The sequence below is a fragment of the Stenella coeruleoalba genome (genome assembly GCF_951394435.1).
Source record: "Stenella coeruleoalba genome assembly, chromosome: 10".
Taxonomy (NCBI): Eukaryota; Metazoa; Chordata; class Mammalia; order Artiodactyla; family Delphinidae; genus Stenella; species Stenella coeruleoalba.
Genome location: NC_137156.1, coordinates 52599165 through 52619569, shown reverse-complemented (window position 1 = coordinate 52619569; position 20405 = coordinate 52599165). Strand labels below are relative to the sequence as shown.

At 46.3% G+C, this 20405-nt stretch overlaps 1 protein-coding gene across 3 annotated transcripts in view; it reads right to left on the bottom strand.

Moving 5' to 3' along the window:
• Positions 1 to 977: 977 nt before the first annotated feature.
• GPD1L (glycerol-3-phosphate dehydrogenase 1 like) overlaps positions 978 to 20405 on the bottom strand; it is a 56781-nt gene continuing 37353 nt past the window's right edge. Inside the window, exons 6-9 of one of the 3 annotated variants that reach the window (XM_079935435.1) lie at positions 12658 to 12891; positions 12310 to 12416; positions 10176 to 10328; positions 978 to 4561 (exon numbers count right to left, since the gene is read on the bottom strand). In XM_079935435.1, coding sequence (XP_079791561.1) covers positions 10211 to 10328; positions 12310 to 12416; positions 12658 to 12891 — 459 coding nt within the window. In that variant the 3' untranslated portion in view covers positions 978 to 4561; positions 10176 to 10210. The remainder of the gene's footprint in view (positions 4562 to 10175; positions 10329 to 12309; positions 12417 to 12657; positions 12892 to 20405) is intronic. The other 2 variants (XM_079935437.1, XM_079935436.1) reach the window with 2 other exon arrangements.

Genomic DNA, 20405 nt, shown 5'->3' with positions numbered 1-20405 from the left:
TTGACCAAATGTATACTAAGACAATGAAGCATGATCTCGAACCCAAGCCTTGCCACAGTGCTACACCTCCCACCCAAACCAAAGGGGACGCAGCTCGCTTCAGTACTCAAATCAATCACACCTTCAGTAAAGTAGTAGATTATGATTATAGCTTTCTCATACAACTTATTTCCTCAAAATAAAAAAGAAAGAAAAAGTTCATCATCAACTTAAGTTTACAAGTAGTCATAAAAAGTTATAAAGATTATGTGGTAAAATTTTAATGGAAATATATTTGGGAGAATAACAAAACTGGTCACATACAATAAATTCTGGACAAATTTCAGACTTTATTTTTTCAAAAATTGCCTCTCCCTCTTCTTTCTTCTGGAACTTCTCTCAGATGTATGTTGAATCTTATCCTATCCTCTACTTACTTCTTAAATTCTCATTTTCTCTGCTACTTTCTGTTAATATCTCCATACCTATTTTCCAGTTTGGTAATTCCCTCTACAGCTCTGTCAAATCTACTCTTTAATCTGTCCAAAGACATAATGTAAATTATATTCATCTCAAGATGTTCTAATAGGTTTGTTTTCAAGTCTCTTTGGTTGTTCCTCCACCCCCAACAGTAATTTGACCTTAATACTTTAACCCTCCTTTTATGTCTCTATTTTTAAAATTACCCCTCAAAGCATCTCTCATTTTGCTCAATTAAATATCTGGGCATCTAATTCTTCTGTTTTCAAAAAGCTGTTGACTTTCACTCACAATGAACTATTTTGCAATTATTTTATAATTTTAAAAGTGCATATTCAGTGGGAATATTTGTAGGAAGTGCATACTTATGGGAAGCCTGTGCAGCCTGGATCCAGAGTGATTTCTGCAGGTGTTTTTGTTTTTGCTTCTGTCAGTTACCTACTGGCATTACTGGCACAAGTTCCGACGTTTATGCTAACTTTGGCTTGTGGTTCCTGGATATAAAAATTCAAACCCAAAGCCTGTTTGTGGTGCTGGCATGATCACAGGTTTTCAGCAGAGACCTTTTTCTCTACCCGGAGTCCAACTTTCTTGCTTCTTCCCATACATGTGTTTTCTTAGCCCATTTTCTTCCCAACAGTGTAGCCCTTGGAGGTTCTAGCATAAGTTTTACAGCCCAAACCCCTAGGTGATAATGGAAAGCACTCCCACACCCTCCCCTGAAGCCACAGAGCCACCTCAAAGCCTTACTGCTCTGGCCATCAGCCCCCATTTGTTTCAGGCTCCTGGGGATTCCCCTCACAGTCCACTGGATGGCTGCAACTGGAAGGCCTCCATCCTACATTTACAATTTTATAAAAAGATCAGCAAGCAATAGAAAGGAACACAGACAAATGGAAGCAGATGTGTTTGAGGAATGCATTAGAGATAAAGCCTTTCTTTTAAAATTTGCCTTTTTATTGTTGTCAGTGCAACACAATTCAGGAAGGAAAAAAAAAAGAGCTTCTTAAAGCTATTAAATAAGCTGATTTTAAAAAACAGGATCAGTAGCACAGGTTTGGGGGATTAAATGTTTATTAAATCAAGCTTTTAAATTATATCCACCTACAGTCTGTAAACAAACATAGTACATGTGTAGGTAAAAGGCTCAGATTAGAGCTAGTGGAAAAACTGAAGATCCCTTTGTACAGTGGCACCTCACTACTCCCTGGGCCGATACCATGGGGCCAATGTTATAGCTAAGAGTTAAATGAAAAACCAGAAGGAGTTTAGCTCAATTCCACCTGCTAGGATGGGTTTCAAGACAGATATTTGTTCCACATTATAGTAGGTTGGATTATACAAGGCAACAGTGTAGTTTTTACATTCACAGATTTGGCTGAAACAGTATAAATTAAGCTTCTCTTCTAGATGTCTCCCTCCCCTATTACCATAATTAGTAAGAAAGGTGAATTAAAATAAATGATGGACCACAGGTGGTTATAAAAATAGATAACTCGTAGAGTAATAAATATCTACAGTTAGCAAAGCACAAACTTATATAAAATTTACCTTTTTCCATATGTGCAGAATATTATAATTATGTTCAAGAGGTACAGTCAGAAGACCTCAGAGTGGTAAGAGGGCATTTATAAAGAAAAAACACTCAAGTACAAAACCCAGAGTAGGAAGCTGAATGCAGATGAGAATATACAAAAGACAAAATCCGAATTCCTCACATCTGATGATCCTACTTGACAGACACCACAATTAGCTTACAGCCCTTTATGTATCTTAAAAAGCAACACTTTGTTACCTATGTACAAACTTTTCAAAAGATTAATTATGAGACAAGCAAAAATGGATTGACTTAACAGTGGCCCTAAAATCAATGAAACTTGTAGCATTTTGTGTGCTTTCATATACTTCTGTGTACAGGAGTTTTTAAAATTCCCACAAAACCCGTTCTATAATCATTTTGGGTATAGAAGGGAAAAAGTTCCAAGCTGGAAAATAAAAAAGGTCAAAATCTCGGGCTTCCCTGGTGGCGCAGTGTTTGAGGGTCCGCCTGTCGATGCAGGGGACATGGGTTTGTGTCCCAATCTGGGAGGATCCCACATGCCACGGAGCGGCTGGGCCCGTGGGCCATGGCCGCTGGGCCTGCGCATCCGGAGCCTGTGCTCCGCGGCAGGAGAGGCCGCAGCGGTGAGAGGCCCGTGTACCGCAAACAAAACAAAACAAAAAGGTCAAAATCTCAAAGTGACTGAAAATCCATGAATATGTAAGACATTCATAACATTCCCTTAAACACTTATCAAGTACTACATAAGGTAACTGCAATGTTATCCTGAAACCAATCACATTTACGAAGATACAGTAATTCCCATTCTAATTCTAGAATTAAAAGCACTTAGTCCACACAATGTGCGTTTCAGCGAGGTTGACATCCACTTGGCTGTACCTCATAGTGTCACCTTAAAGCTGCGTCAAAGATCCATGGCAGACCTGAACTGTAAAGGTTCAGAATGAACACCACCACAGGTAGTCATTCATCCTCATTTTTTGCAGAGAGTGAAGGGTATACTTGAGCTGTCCTAAGGTCACCTCAGCCTGGAAACTTTGGCAAGTTTCCTTGCCCAAAAAAAAAAAAAGTCTCCACAATCTGTCTGGGACTTGCTGGGCTAAATAAACAGGTTCCACTAACACACATTCTACCCCTTCAGGAGGGGTGTACAGATGCAGCTTTTCCCAAACTCACTGGACCTTGCCAGGGAACACCGGAACCACCACTGGATCCCGGGACACTCGTTTCCTATGGAACATGATTTGAGAAATGCCAATCTAAAATAAATTTTCTACAGTAGTGGTTCTCAAACAGTAGTGAGCATTGAAACACATGGAAGGCATGTCAAAGCAGAGACACAATACCCCCACTTCAGAGGTCTGGGGTGGGACCCAGGAACCTGCATTTCTAAGAGACTCCAAGTGAAGCTGCTGGAGTGAGGTCCACACTGAGTGATATCCTTCTAGACAAGGACGCACGCAAGCCTCAGCTGCAGGAAGCCCGCCGACGGCCTCAAGAAAGGCTGCAAATGGCATTTGCTACAACCAATTAGCGTGAGTTCAAACCAGCTCTCAAGCCTGAGAGCCTCTGGCTGTGCCCCTACTCACTGGGCGACAAGGCACAGTGACTGCACCTTAAAAGAGGAATAACAGCAGCCCCCTTTCAGGGGATCTGTGAGGCTTAAAGGAAATATTTGCACAAAAGTACGACCTGACAAAAAGCATCATACAAGTGTCATTAATCAGAAGAATGTGTCAGTCACAGCAGAAAAATCCCAGATGAGCTTTCTGTCTTCTGCCACTGCTGAGCCTTTATGAAAGCACATTCTGGTAGCTAATGAAGAGAAAAGAGGCTAAAAATGCAGAAAACTGCAGTGAGAGGAAAATAGATGAGTGGATTACCTAATTAAAAATAAGTAATTGTTAAAAAAAAAAAGATCAACCCACAATCGAAGTAGTTAATTATGTTGGCTTTGAGATAGTGTTTAAAAGTTACAGTATGTTGATCTTTGAACTCACTCACTCATCCACTTTACCATGTTAATGTTGGTTAAATTTTAACCTCAAGAGAATGAGAAAAAAAAAATTCCTTCACTGGAATACATAGGAATTAGATCCAAAACTTTTTGCTGCGATAGTTCCAATCTGATAAGCTACCACAGTGGGAAAATTTCAACAGTGATTTTTAAAAAGGGTCTTTAATTTTGGTTCATAGAAATATCCACAGAATGAAAAAGGAACACACACTCACACGTTCATATATGTGCGTCTAGATGTTGCCCAGTAACATCTTAGCCAATGAACTTCATCTCGCAATTCAAAAATGAACCTGTAAAAATTCATACACATCCATGATGGGATTACGGTCAAGCAAACATCTTGTTGCCAAGTCCTGGCTTCCATCTGAATCCAAATGACTGATTGGAAAGGTAGGCCTTTCCCTGACAGGTTTCAAGATTCACTTTATATATGCTCTGGATGGCTCTGGAGACAAGACAACATCTCTTGAACGGGCCTGCCTTCGTAGCAGATCTGGTACACCGCAGTGAACAACGGAAACCTGGTCGAGGGGACAGGAAAAGACAAGTTAAACCATCTGGCCTACCTCACAGAACCAACTAGTCTTTCTCTCCTGCCTAACGGACTACAGACTAGCATATGCTAGTATTGGAAAACAAAGCGACCGCCTTCACATCCCTCCATTATTTGGTCTGCAGAGAGCCTCTGCATGGTGGCTGTAAGAACTTGGTACAACCTAAACCATCCCCTGCCTCGCTGTTTGGAGTGCGCCGTCTACACTCACATCCCAGGGTGGTCTTTATAGGGTGATCTGTGGTCAATGACATCAAGAGTTGTGGCTCAGGCTCTTGGCCAAATCTAGAATGAATCCAAGTTTTTGTCACTATTTTAAAAGGTTGGAGAATAAATTTTAAATTGCAGGGAGGTACTGCTCTTGCTTCTCCAAGAAGAATCATCCAAGAATGAAGATGAGGCAGCCCACACAGCACCATAAATAATGTAGGCCTGGAACATTCTCAAAAGAATCAACGTGGGGACCCACAATTAGCGAAGTGCTGATCTCATGTTGGAAGTGGGGTTTATTCTGCCTTTTCTTCCAAGATGTGAACACAGGTATAAATGAAAGTTTGAAATGGATGAGGGCACGAAGGAGTGAGCTAGTAATCCACTGTAAGAAAAGATAACATTATGCCAGGGTACTGCTGGCTCAGCAAGTTATTATTATTTTTTAATGGCAAAAATCACTAAGGAAATAACTTTATAATTTCAATCAGGCTTTTAAACACACACACGTACACACACAGCCTAAAGTGAGCTTGAAAGAATCACAGGAATCTTAAAAGCCATTCTGAAAATTATCTAGTTAAGCATCCTATAATGACAATGTAATTTAAGAACAGCAAACAGTGCTGATTAGTCATATGTCTTTATGACAGTCTGTCACTGTGGGTTTTTTTTTGTGGTACGCAGGCCTCTCACTGTTATGGCCTCTCCCGTTGCGGAGCACAGGCTCTGGACGCGCAGGCTCAGCGGCCATGGCTCCCGGGCCCAGCCGCTCTGCGGCATGTGGGATATTCCCGGACCGGGGCACGAACCCGTGTCCCCTGCATCGGCAGGCGGACTCTCAACCACTGCACAACCAGGGAAGCCCCACTGTGGGTTTTTTTAAGGTTCAGAATGTTCTGGGGGTTTTTTGGAGTCAGGTAGAGAATCAAATCTGACTCCACAGCCTATTAACTTTGGGCAAGTTTCACAAACCCTCTGACCCTGTTGCTCATCTGCAAAATGGGGCTGGACACTCAAGATTATTGTAGTAACTGACTTATGTGTAAGGTGGACAGTACGACACTTGACATATGGTGGATGTGCAATAAATAAACAGCTTATAAATGCAGCCACAGGGTGGCCACTGGGTCCCAGACTGTTCGAGAGGACAGGGCCCAAGCCTAGTTTGTTCACCTCCGCATCAGCACAGCCTGGCCCAGTGCAGGCAAGGGGCAGGTGCTCAGTGAGTATTTGTTGAATAAATTCTTGTGAATGGGAGTTAGAGCCTGGAGATTTCAACCCCTTCCATGGCTGAGTTTTCCTCTTCCTAAGATGAGAACAACTTGTATGTCCCTCAAGCAGGGTGGCAGGTGGTTAAGTGGCCACCCGAAACCATTCCCAACCCCTTTCTCTCCTTATCGAGATTGGAAATAGCCTAAGGCTCACTTTCGCAGCCTTTCTTTCACCTAGAATTGGCCCAGTAATTTCTAGCCAGCAAGACACAATACATCTGGGAGAGTTTCTGGGGAAGATCTTTCTCTCCTTGAGAGGCACTGGAGGAAAAATCTGCTACCCAGACTGCCCTTGCTCCCTGCCCCTGAGTGCAGTTGTGTATGTGATGCTTGGAGCTGCTGGAGCCATCTTGAAGCTTTGAGGGAAGGTTAACAAGATCATTAAGCTTCTAATCCAGAGGCACTGGGCCAACACTAATAATGTCCACCTCCAGATTCTTTGTTACGTGGGAAAAATAACCCTACTGTCCAAGGCATTTTAACTGGGCGTTGCTCTTGAAGCCAAGAGCAATTTTCATGACCAGCCATTTCCAAAATGTGTTCTGTAGATGAGATGTTAACAAGTGATACAGAGGTAGGGAGAGGGGGGATTTCTATCAATAAGCAATTTATTTAACCCTCACAACTGCCCTATGAGGTAGATAATACTATCTCCACTCTATAGGTGAGGAAACTGAGGCACAGTTTCTGACTTTGTAGCCAACACTCAACCACTAGGTTATAATGCCCGTCTCAATGCTATTTTCTAAATTCTAAAATGCTACGAAGCCAATTAGCTCAGTTTGGGGAACTCTCTAAAGAAGGTTAGAAGTGAAAGGAGGACAAGGAAACCATAAACAGAATGAAAAGACAACCTAGTGGATGGGAGAAGATATTTGCAAATGGTATGACCAATAAGGGGTTAATATCCAACATGTATAAACAGCTCATACAACTCAACAACAAGAAAACTAACAACCCGATTAAAAAATGAGCAGAAGAAGTGAATATACATTTTTCCAAACAGGAGTTGCAGATGGCGAACAGGCACATGAAAGGATGCTCAATTATCAGGGAAATGCAAATCAAAACCACCATGAGATATCACTTCACACCTGTCAGAATGGCTATCATCAAAAGGAACACGAATAACAAATGTTGGCCAAGATGTGGAAAAAATTTACAGTCCTATTGGTGGGAATGTAAATTGGTAGAGCCACTGTGGAAAACAGTACGGAGGTTTCTCAAAACACTAAAAATAGAACTACCATACGACCCAGCAATCCCACTACTGGGCACATATCTGAAAAAAACGAAAGCACTAATTTGAAAAGATACATGCACCCCAATATCCATAGCAGCATTATTTACAATTGCCAAGATATGGAAGCAACCTAAATGGTCATCAACAGATGAATGGATAAAGAAGATGTGGTAGATACATACAATGGAATATTACTCAACCATAAAAAAGAACGAAATTTGGCCATTTGCAGTAAATGGACTTGGAGGGTATTACGCTAAGTGAAATAAGTCAGAGAAAGACAAATACTGTACCATATCACTTACATGTGGAATCTAAAAAATACAACAAACAAGTAAACATAACAAAGAAAGAAGCAGACCCACAGATATAGAGAACAAACTAGTGGTTACCAGCGAGCACGAGGAGAGGGAAGGGGGGAGGGGCAATACAGGAGTGGGAGAACAGGAGGTACAAACTATTATGTATAAAATAAGCTACATGCATATATTTTGTAACATGAGGAATATAGCCAATATTTTATGATAACTAAATGGAGTATAACCTTTAAAAAGTGTGATTCACTATATTGTACACCTGTAGCATATAATATTGCACAGCAACAATACTTCCCAAAAAATAAATATTTTTTTCAAAAAGTGAAAGGAAGACAAAAGATAATATTTTATTAAAAAATGGGTGTAAACCAAATAAATCAGCTATCCTACTAATGGATACTGAGGGCTTAGATGTGTCAGGCCTCAATCATGAGCAGGGATGTGCAGTATTATAAATGAGGCCACAGGCCTCAAGGAGCTTACAACACTGTTATGGGCTGATTGTACCCCTCCCCCAAACTCACCCAATGCCCCAGCCCCTCAGAATGACTATATTTGGAGACAGGGCACTGAAGGAGGTAATTAAGTGAAAAGGGTTCATTAAGATGGACCGTGGGACTTTCCCAGCAGTCCAGAGATTAAGACTCTGCCTTCCAATGCAGGAGTCTCGGGTTCGATCCCTGGTCAGGGAACTAAGATACCACACGCCGGGTGGTGTGGCCAAAAAAAAAAAGATGGGCCCTAAACCAATACGGCTGCAGTCCTCATAAGAAAAGGAGACTAGGACTCAGACGTATACAGAGGGGGGACCACGAGAAGATGCGGGAAGAAGAGGCTTCAGAGAGGTCAACCCTGCTGACACCTTCGATTTCTGTCCTCTATAACTGTGAGAAACAAATTTCTGTTGTGTGAGCCACTCTGTCTGTGGCATTTTGCTGTGGCAGCTCAAGCAGACTAATACAAACACCTGATACTCACACATGGTCATAAAGACACAGGCACAAGGACGTTAAGTAAATCAAATTTCACAACAGCAGAAAAACCCCAACAATGTCTATTAATGTCTTAATGTCTATCAAGAGAAGGTTGGTTAATAAATAAACTGAGGTTCTCCCACACCATGGAATGTTCTGCAGCCATTAAATGAGACCTCTAGGTGCAGACGTGGAATGATTTTCAAAATATATCCTAGGGGGGCTTCCCTGGTGGCACAGTGGTTGAGAGTCCGCCTGCTGATGCAGGGGACACGGGTTTGTGCCCTGGTGCGGGAAGATCCCACATGCCGTGGAGCGGCTGGGCCCGTGAGTCATGGCTGCTGAGCCTGTGCGTCTGGAGCCTGTGCTCCACAACGGGAGAGGCCACAACAGTGACAGGCCCGCGTACCGCAAAAAAACAAACAAACAAACAAAAAAGACTCAAGAGGAGAGGAGGCCTGATTTAGCCCACATTGTTTACCCTCAGCTTCATGCTTTGGTCATGAGGAGTAAGGAAATGAGGCTGAGCCTGCCAGTTCTGCTTTATGAGTGACAGCTCCACAGGGCGCCAGCTCTCCCCATGCTGCCTCCTCCCCCTCCTCCCTCCCCTTCTCCCCTCTTTCCCCCCTTCTCTCCTCCCCCTTCTTTTATATATATATATCTATATATCTATATATATCTATATATCTCCTAGGGGACTTCCCTGGCGGTCCAGTGGTTAAGACTCCACACTTCCAATGTAGGGGGCACAGGTTCGATCCCAGGTTGGGGAACTAAGATCCCACATGCTGCATGGCACGGCCAAAAAAAAAAAAAGAAAAAAAAATTCTGAAGTGATGAAAAGGGACAAAGCAGACTGTGGAGTTCGTTACCCATCACACAAACAAAAGGGCCATGTGGGAAGTTCAATGAACCCTGAGAAATCCACCTCCATCTGGCGTAGGGATCAGGACCCACTTTAACCTGTGTGCCTTTTTCTTTTCTTTTCTTTTCTTTTTTTCTGTACGCGGGTCTCTCACTGTTGTGGCCTCTCCCACTGCGGAGCACAGGCTCCGGACGCGCAGGCTCAGCGGCCATGGCTCACGGGCCCAGCCGCTCCGCAGCATGTGGGATCTTCCCGGACCGGGGCACGCACCCGTGTCCCCTGCATTGGCAGGCTGACTCCCAACTGCTGCGCCACCAGGGAAGCCCCTGTGTGCCTTTTTGTATGACTTTAATTTTTTTTTCTTTTGTATGACTTTAATTTTTTTTTTAAGTCCATAGCACATTAGCAGCAATAGTGTCTAAACCAGGGGTTGGCAAACCATGGCCTGAGAAGCAAGTCTGGCCTGTGACTTGTTTTTGTGCCGCCTGTAGGCTAAGAATCATTTTTACCTTTTTAAAGAACTATGAACAGAAACAAAGACTGTAGGGCAGAGTCCTGTACGTGGTCTACAAAGATGAAATCTTTGTTATGTGATTCTTTGCAGAGAAAGTTTGCCGACTGCTGCTCTAAACAGTAAGTTCAAAGCAGGGAAAATGATTTGTATCTGGAGGATACGAAAGAGGTTCTCTGAGGACAGACCTGGCTTGCCTTGTGGGCGATGATGGCTGAGATGCTCATAAGGGGGTGTCCAGGCAGGCCAAACCGCAGGACAGATGCACACAGGAGTCTGAGAAGGAGGCGGTTGGGGCCAAGGGAGGTCCGCTTCCACTAAAGCAGGGGTCACAGGACACGCTGTTAGAAACAAAGTTGGTACTCAACTGAGATGCCAACCTAAGGCCTGTGGACCTCCTTCTCTAAGAGCAGGAGGCCTCTGAGTTAGAGGTGACCACAGCAGTCATCTGGTCTACCCCTTTGACTTTGTGGATAAACGGCACAGAGCAGCTAAAAACATGACCTGCCCAAGACCACACAGCTAATGAGACACAAGGCCACTGTCCTTCTGCTCAGCGCTCTTTCTATAGCAGGCAAGGGAGAAGGAAATGGAGGAAGACCAGCATGGTGATGGCTGGAATGGAAAAGAAAGAAATCCAGGTAAGCGGTGGTGCAAAGGGAGAATAGCAGGACTTGGCTCTACTTGTGCCACTGGGGGCAGGCGCAGTGGGGGATGGACCCATGGGACTCGACACTAGGCCTGGGAGAAGGGCAGGTGCCCCTCAATCCAGCAGCGACCTCACTAAGCACAGGGATGGCTGGGTCGATTTCTAATCCGAAGAAAATGGGACATGACTGTGGAGAGGCAGGTTTCTCCTGCTTCGTTACACTTGCTTTAAAACAGGCAGGTACTGATCCCAGAACACCTGTTCCAGCCTGTATCCTCCAGTAGTTAGACAACACACACAGACTCACACCGGCCAGTGTGTCAACTCATAGAATCCTATCAAAGGACAGGACCCTATCCTATCTGTATACTACTGTGGGATCCTAGGACTCTACCTTGGTTGCACACAGATGCCACTTTAAAACTGTGATTGGGAGAGACTCACCATCATCAAACACCCAGGTATTTTTTTTAAGACTTAAAACAAAAATTCCTGATAAAGACTTAACGGTCATTAAAGTAGTCCCAATCACACACAAACCCATCAGTGTCTGCTGTTAAATAGGTAAGGAAAACCATGCATGTCATGGGTATTTTCCTTTTAATCATGATTAAAAGGTAGTTCCCCTCCTCCAACGCTTGTTTATGACTCCCCCCTCTGCCCGGCTGGCATTGAACGCCGTTTCAAAAAAATCAAATGCAAATTAAGGAAGGAAGACAAATGCTCTGTTGCCCCTCATTTCTAACTTCCAATAGGGAACTGGACGGCGAACAAGGGGGAGAGCTGAATGCAGGCGGCGGGGTTAAGATGCAGGTGCTTGGGACCAGCAGCATCTAGACTGACCTGTAGAGGGCAAGGGAGCTGATGGCAGACCTGTGACCCACCTCCCGGTGCAGAGAAGTGCACGCTGGGGACCAGCTCCCCACTCTCCCAGGCACCCACCTCTCCAGACTATTACGGGAGCGTTAAGGACGCCCAGGATGTGCCACACAAGCATTTACTGGGTGGTGTGGTAGCATCGTGATTACAAAGACAGGCTTAGCAAATCGACAAGAGGAAGGGCTGGGGCAGCCTCAGACGCTGGGCAGCTTCTGCGGGACCACTGGGCTTCCCCCCTCCATCCCGCAGCACGGCAAGCTGATCCAAGCCACCTCTAACACGTGACCCGCCTGGACAGGCAGCAGAGGATGGGTGGGGAGACTACAAGGCTGCTCATCACACCTTAAACAGGGCATCTCTAGTGCTGGAGTCCTGGGGGGAACTTGTCCTTCCTTCTTTTCTGAATTGTTTGACATTTCATTAACAAGGCTGTATCTTTTTATTAAAAGGACAAAGTAATCTTTTTTTAAAATTTAAAATGTATGTCATGTAGCTCTTACCAAACACCCTGCAGGACAAGCCAGAATCTCAAACTTCCTATTTTGTACTATGCCCTACAGCGCTGAGCCTTCCTCCCTCGTTTCATGTTTTGTGTAAATGCTCATTTTCAGGGTAGGCAGATGTTTCCTGCCATAGACCCTCACATCACACAAAGGACGGAACTAACCCAGTAACTTTCTGCACACACTCATCAAGTGCCTGTGCTCATGTGCTGACCAAGCTGGGGGTCGTGAGTGAGCAAGGCGGGGGGATGATGGCCGCTCCCCTGGCCTCATGGACAATGGGACACTTACTTGTCGAGCAGCCCCTTCTGTTTGAGTATGCGGTACACCTCGGCCGAAGTCTGAGGTCCTTGCAGCTTCTGCCCATTCAGCATCTCCTTCTCCAATTCTTCGATGGTCTTAAAAACAAAGGATGAAAACAATCTCCTGTAAAATCTAGAGCATCACTTATTTTAAGAGCAGAGTGGGGGAGGAGAGCTGCAAGCCAAGAAAAGATAACGACATACAAGGCAGAGGGCGTAGGACTGAAGCACTTTTAAGCAAAGGCAGATGGGGGTGAGCAGGACAAGCCCAGCACACACAGCCTCCACCCACAGGTCAGCGGCTCTCCCCAGACTGGGATCCCACACCGGGGGCTACCTTTCCGGTCCTGGCAAAGGCCTCGGCCACCCTGCGGTTCCGGCCCCCATAGCAGGTGGTGATCAGATCAGCCACGCCGCAGCTCTCCAGGAAGGTGGCCGTGGACACCTGGCCCTTGCAGAAGATCCTGGCAAAGGCGATCATTTCCATGAGCCCCAGGCGGATGACAGCGGCTTTGGTGTTGTCGCCACAGCGGAGGCCGTCGCAGAACCCGGCTCCCACGGCCACGATGTTCTACAAAGGAGACAAGAAGCCCGGGGATGCCGTCACATGCCCGCTGGGGGAGAGAATGCAGGGAAGGAGGGACACTGGCTCCCCTGGGTCCCACATGACCCAGGGTTCTTTTTTTTTTTTTTTTAACATTTATTTATTTATTTGGCTGTGCCGGGTCTTAGCTGCAGCATGCGGGATCTTCGTTGCTGCGTACGGGATCTTTTAGTTCCAGTATGCGGGATCTAGTTCCCCGACCAGGGATTGAACCCAGGCCCCCTGCATTGGGAGCTCAGAGTCTTAACCACTGGACCACTAGGGAAGTCCCACGACCCGGGGTTCTGCTTTTGTACCCGTGAGAGAGAGTAGAAAGAAGGGACCAGGCTCCCATATTCCCATTCACAGGGCAAAGAGCCTACACCTGTGCTCAGAGGGTGGCATCAGCCAGAATGGGAACGGTGGATGGTAGTCTCTGGTCAAATACTGTTTGAACAAACGGTTTTTTTTTCTTTTTCTTTTTTTTTTTTATTTGCAATAGGTGCTTTTATTTATTTTATTTTTTTCTCTCCCTCTTTTTTTTCTTTTGTAGTTGAATAAATCAAAGGCTTTATTCAACTATAACATTCACAGAAAAGTAGTCAAATCATAAGTGCACAGCTTGATGAATTTTCACAAACCAGACACACCTGTGTAACCAGCTCCCTGATCAAGGAGTAGAACGTAACCAGTGCCCCAGGAAGCCCCCTCTGACTTTCTCCTGGTCACCCCTGCACCAAAGGTAACCTCTCTCCTGACTTCTAATGGCACAGGTTTACTTTCCTTGTCCTTAAACTTTATATGAACAGAATCATACAGGGTGTAATCCTTCGTGTCTATCTTCTCTGTCTCAATTTGACAACACGTTTGTGAGCTTCAGCCGTATTTTTACACATAACGCATTTATTTTCATTGCTACGTTATATTCCATTGTGCAAATATATCCGTTCTGCAATTTATCCGTTCTGTTGATTGGCATAGGGGTAGTTTCCAGTTTGGAGCCATTACAAATGGCTCTGCTATGACACCTGGTACATGACCTCTGGTGGCCATGAGCAGGCACTTCTGTTGGGAGCGTACCTGGGTCAGAATTGCTGCGTGATGATGAATGCATACGTGCAAATCAAGTTTCTGCCTTTTGTTTCATTTAATAATCCCTGGGATTTCCCTGGTGGCACAGTGGTTAAGAATCCACCTGCCAATGCAGGGGACATGGGTTTGATCTCTGGTCTGGGAAGATCCCACATGCTGCGGAGCAACTAAACCCGTGTGCCACAACTATTGAGCCTGTGCTCTAGGGCCCATGACCCGCAACAAGAGAAGCCACCACAATGAGAAGCCCGCGCACTGCAACAAAGACCCAACTCAGCCAAAAATAAGTAAGTAAATAAATAAATAAATTTAATAATCCCTAAATGAGCATTTCTGAAGCGCTGGGTTGTTGCGTGGCTCTTTGCTGCACACCAGGCAGATTAGACACAGACCTGCCTCTTCAGAAGCTGATAACCTAGTTCGGGGGTCAGCAAATCAGGGCCAAGTGTTATAAGTAACGTTGTACTGGAAACCAGGAACTCCCGTTCAGTTACATACTGTCTGTGGTTGCCTGTGTGCTGTCAACAGATCTGAGTAGTTGTGCAGAGACCTTTAAGGTCTGCAAAGCCCACATTTTCTAACGAGCTCTTCTGGAAAAAGTTCGTCACCCCCAACTTAGCAGGAAAATAAAACCTGTGCACAAATCACAATGATGCTCAGCAGAAAGCGATATTCCGTAAGAGGTACTGAAGGTTGGGTCTCATTTCAACCCATGTGTACTAGGCGTGCACTGTGGGAAGCCCCGCTGGACCCTGGAGGGGCTGAGGGTGCCCTCAGGGGGCAGGGGGCTGCAAAGATAGAATTAGACACAGGGTGTCCTCAAGGAGTTGACAGTATCACTGGGAAAAGACACAGAAAAGCACATCAGGAGACAGAAGGATGAGATTGTGCAGAGAAGCTTCATTTCAAAGCAGGGAAGCCTGCATGGAGGAAGTGGCATCTGAACTGGGTCTCAAATCCTATGTAAAACCAGACAATCACATATGGGTCTCAAATCCTATGTAAAACCAGACAATCACATATGACACCAGTCAACCCTCAGGTTGCCAGCTCTTTCCATGTTACCAGCTCCCTCTCCAAGAGCACTCAATGCAGGAAAAAATGCAAGTATTCTGCTTCTGTCTAACCACACAAGCATTTTGCCATAATACCTGATGCCTATATATGGATTTGTGCCTTAAGACCTTAAACTATGAAGCCAGTTAGTAACAATGAGAAATAAGCTAACATAAGTGCATTTCTTCCTCACTCCCCCTAATTTTTAAAAATTAATTAAAGACAGAACATTTTTAAAAACATTCACGACTATAAAATCTGAGGGATAAGATAGAAAATGGAATGACCCGGGGAGGAAAAATGTCTTCTCTGGTTGATATGCAGTTTTTTATAAGACAGATCAAACACAGCACTGATGTGGCCAGGCTCTCCCTGACAGGACGCAGCCACTTCAGATGAAAAAGTTCCCGTGAGCCCTCTAGAAGCTTCGGTGGGCTTCCGACAGAGCAGGACCCTCTCCTGGCTACCCGGGTGGCAGCAGATGAAGACAGCCGAACGAGGGAGCTGAAGGCAGGGGCCCTAAAGGAACCTTCCCTTCCTCAGCAATCACATCAGGCCTTACTCTGGTTCTGGCTATTCCTCTGCAAAGGCCAGGATCCACGCAGACCCCGGCTCCTACAGCTGCAGGCGGAGCTGAGGAATCCAGCCTCCTGACCCGGGAGCATGTTTTCATAAGGTACCACCTCTGCCTGTACCTGTGAGCTTCTCCAGTCCTTCCCACCACACAGGCAATGCAGACTGTAGGTCTCAGCAGCTACCTGACGGCAACCACCAGCCCCAAGCACCTGCTGCGTGTGCACAGGGATGGGGGGAGGGCGATTCCCAGCTGGGCGCGCTTGGCATCTGGCAGCATGACGTGCAGAGGAGAGGGGACAGGCAGAGTGAAGGAGCTGGAGAGATGCTGACGGGCGGACTGGGATCCATTCTGCGGCTCTGCCCCAGAGCTGCTGAGTTGGGATGGAACAGCCGGACCTTTTAGATGGGACACTGTGCAGAGACCAGGAGCGAGAGAACACCCAAGGCTGGGCCCAAACAGGCCCAGTCACCCCTCCTGGCATAGCAGCCAAACCGAGGAAGCACATAGGGAGATACAAGGGGCACACGCATGACATCCAGTGGGCTTCTGGTTCTCAGTCTGCCTTGTCGCTGTGTGACCTTGGGATAATCACTCCATCTGTCTGAGCCTTCTTGGCCTTGGTTGTTAAATTCAGGGCTTGGACGAGATCTCTCAAGGCTCTTCTGCTGGTGACATCCCTCCAGGGAATCTGGATCAGTTGTGGCCTGAACTGCAGTCCCAGGGGACTGCAGACAGTGGGACAGCCCTGGGGCAACAGAGAGACACCTAAGGATGTGCAGAGAGACTGACCACAGAGACCACGAAGCCAACTGTTGGTGAGCCCACCAAATGGTTTTATCGAAGTTACCATGGCAACATGCCAAGGCCTAGCTTCCAAATGGTTAGATTGTGGAAATGGCTCTCTGATGCCTCCTGGGCTGTGTCCCTGTGCCCCCCTCTCCTCACAACGCGACCCACTCTGGAGGTCACTTGACAAACCAACCCCAGCCAACGTCTACAGACTGGATGGGACATAACACGGACGTCCTTTCAACAAGGGGCTCCTACGGATTATTTACGAAGCGCCTACAGTGAGCCCACCAGGCCACTGCACACACGGTCTCATCCAAATTCTCATGGCAACCCCGGCAAGTGTGTGCCTGTCCCCCTGGCTGGCTCAGCGAGGGTCAACGGCTTGCCAAGAACGCCCGGCTGATAAGTGATGCACATGGGACACGCCCCCGGTGCCTAGCTCCACGGGCCCACGGTTCCCTGTCCCCTGCTGCTTCCATGGTATGGCAAATGTGGCCTGGCCACTCCCACCCCTCTCCGGGTCCAAGAGACCTTCCTGAGACCTCTGCAACCAGATATCAAAGAGGACTGCCTCTTGGGCCTGCATGGAGGCTCAGGAGGCAAAAGCAGGAGGCCTAGGAGGAGAAAAGATTTATGGGAAAGAATAATAAAAATAACAGCAAAAGTTAACCTTATTGATAAGGGGAGGGGGAAGGGTAAGCTGGGACGAAGTGAGAGAGCGGCATGGACATATATACACTACCAAATATAAAACAGATAGCTAGTGGGAAGCAGCCGCATAGCACAGGGAGATCAGCTCGGTGCTTTGTGACCACCTAGAGGGGTGGGATAGGAAGGGTGGGAGGGAGGCGCAAGAGGGAGGGGATATGGGAACATATGTATATGTATAGCTGATTCACTTTGTTATACAGCAGAAACCAACACACCGTTGTAAAGCTATTATACTCCAACAAAGATGTTAAAAAAAAAAGTTAACCTTATTGAACTGTTTCTAAGTGCTTCATATATTATTAACTGATTTAATCTTCACAACGTTCCTACAAGGCAGGTCCTGTTACTACACACAGTGAGGGGCAAGGAAACTCAGGCACCTGGGTAAGTAGCACACCCAAGGTTGTACAGTCAGGATCAGGAGAGCTGGGTTTCGAGCCCTGGCAGCCCAGCTTCCTAGTTCTCTCCAGGGAGCAGATCACGCAAGGCTGCTCCAGGCCGGTGAGTGGAAGGCACAGAGGGGCCAGCTCAGCAAGACAAGAACTTTCTAACAGGAAGAGTTGACCCCACCCAACGGAAAAGACCGAAGCAAAGGGAGTGCGCTCTCAGTCACTGGAAACATCCAAGCAGGAGCTGTAATGCACGAGCCCTGAGCTCCAACGCGTGCTTCTAACCTTCTATGTCACTGCGCTCAGAGAAAAGGCAGAGGAGGGTGCCCGTGGCCCAGGGGCACACAGGTTGGGACCACCTCCCAGTTTCCCCTGGATGTCTGGCCTCCCCACCACGGGGAGGAGGGGCCACTGCAGAGTCAACCCCTCCCTTCTAAGGGGACCCTGGGCCCTGTTTAATCACCATATGATGCATCCTGAAATCCTCACTCTCTCACCTACCACTCATCACTGTCAAAAGAAAAATAAACACACTGAGCTGGTCAGATCATGTCTGAATAGCACCCGAACAGATGTCCTCTGAGGTCGCTCAGCTGTGAAATTTATCACTATCCGCTGGGCATTTAAATCTGCTTTAAACTATTCATGTGAATAGTGAAAATTTATTCACTATTTTAAACAGAGCTAAAAATACCATGATTTTCAGAAGACAGGCGTCCTTAAGCCCCTGCCCATTTCCCGGGTGATAGTAATACTCAGAGGCAATCATCCTCCGCGAAGTGCGGTCTCTGCAATCCTGAATCGGGGCGGGTTGGATAGGGCTCAGTTTCTTTCGCTCCCACCCACCCACAAAAAGACTACAAAACTGGAGGAGCAGCCCATGTGACCCGCAGTTTATGCCAACACTCTCACCACCTAGGGAGAATGGCCCTGCTGAAAACCAAGTCAGTATTTTCTGTAAGTCCAACAACCCGCCTGACTCTTCTTGAGGCCACCTCCGAGTGCATCTGACCTCTCCTCGCGGAAACCTGAAAAGTGTAGGCTAACTATGTCGAGGTACCACGTATGGTTTGCAGGTTGGGTACTGTGTAAGGCCACCTTGGCTGAGATGTCTAGGAGGCCCAAAGTCAAGCCCACGCTCAGCCCACCAGGCTGCACACCCTGATGAGAAGCTGCCTTAGCGAGAGCAGTGTTGTCCAGCAGAAGTTTCTGCGATGACGTAAATGTTTGCTATCTGCTCGTCCAACAGAGTAGCCACTAGCTGCTGAGACTCACTTAAGACTAATGGGGCTACTGAGTCTCTGAAATGGGGCTACTGTGACTCAGAAACTCAATTTTGAATTTTTAAAAAAAGTTTTAATTAATTTGCATGTAAACGCACACAGCCACATGTGGCCCTGGCTGAGACGGGGCACCAGGCTGTGGCCCACAGTACATTCATCACAGCCAAAGCCCTGGAGGAAACCTACACGCCCAGCAATTAGGGTGGTGAGCCTCACCACAGACAACCCTACAAAGAATGCCGAGCCTCTGTGGCACAGGTAATGGGTGTATCTCCCAATCTACTCTCCTTTTCTTCCTGAGTCCTAGAGTTCCTGATTTTCATGCAAGTATATGGCTACCCAGAGAGAGGGGGAAATGTCCCAACCTCCCCTGCAGCAGGTATAGTCACACAATTAAGTACTGCCCATTAAGATGAAGCCAAACTGTTACACTGTTACTCCCAGAACCTGCCTTAAAAGACAGCTGCCACATGCCCTTTATCCTTTTTTTCACCCTGCTGCCTGGAAGGCAGATGTGATGGTTGGAGCTCTGGTCACCATCTTGGAATACAAGTACAAGAGCCATACCTCGTGAGCTGGAAGGAGCCTGGGTCCCTGAGAATTTGGTGGAATGGAGTTGTCATATGGATTCAGGATTTTTACACAAGAAAGAGATAAACTTCTACCTTGCTTAGCCACTAATTTTTTTAAAAATTGTTTGTGAAACTAAATCTGGTTTTAGTGCACAGGTTTTATTATTTATTTATTTATATAAATTTATTTATTTTTTATTTTTGGCTGTGTTGGGTCTTTGTTGCTGCACATAGGCTTTCTCTAGTTACGGTGAGTGGGGGCTACTCCTTGTTGCGGTGTGCGGACTAATTGCGGTGGCTTCTCTTGTTGTGGAGCGTGGGCTCTAGGCGTGGGCTTCAGTAATTGTGACGCGCAGGCTCAGTAGTGGTGCAAGGGCTTAGCTGCTCTGCGGCACGTGGGATCTTCCAGACCAGGGCTCGAACCTGTGTCCCTTGCATTGGCAGGTGGATTCCTAACCACTATACCACCAGAGAAGTCCCAGCCACTATTATTTTGGGTCTCTGTTAATGAAACTTAATCCTGATAAAGTATTTATTAAAAATAACATAGGTTGAGGACTTCCCTGGTGGCGCTGTGGTTAAGAATCTGCCTGCCAATGCACGGGACACAGGTAAGCCCTTATCTGGGAAGATCGCACATGCCGCGGAGCAACTAAGCCCGTGTGCCACAACTACTGAGCCTGTGCTCTAGAGCCCGCGAGCCACAACTACTGAGCCTGCGTGCCACAACTACTGAAGCCCATGTGCCTAGAGCCCATGCTCTGCAACAAGAGAAGCCACTGCAATGAGAAGCCCCCGTTCGCGGCAACTAGAGAAAGCCCACGTGTAGTAACAAAGACTCAACGTAGCCAAAAATATATAAATAAATTTACCAAAAAAAGACATACAGAATTGTTTGGGGTGATGGAAATGTTCTGTATTGTGGTGATGATTTTCAGGGTATATACACCCAACTGCATTATATATTTAACTGGGTGCAGTTTAATATACACGAATTATGCCTAAATAAAGTTGATATTTAAAAAGGAAT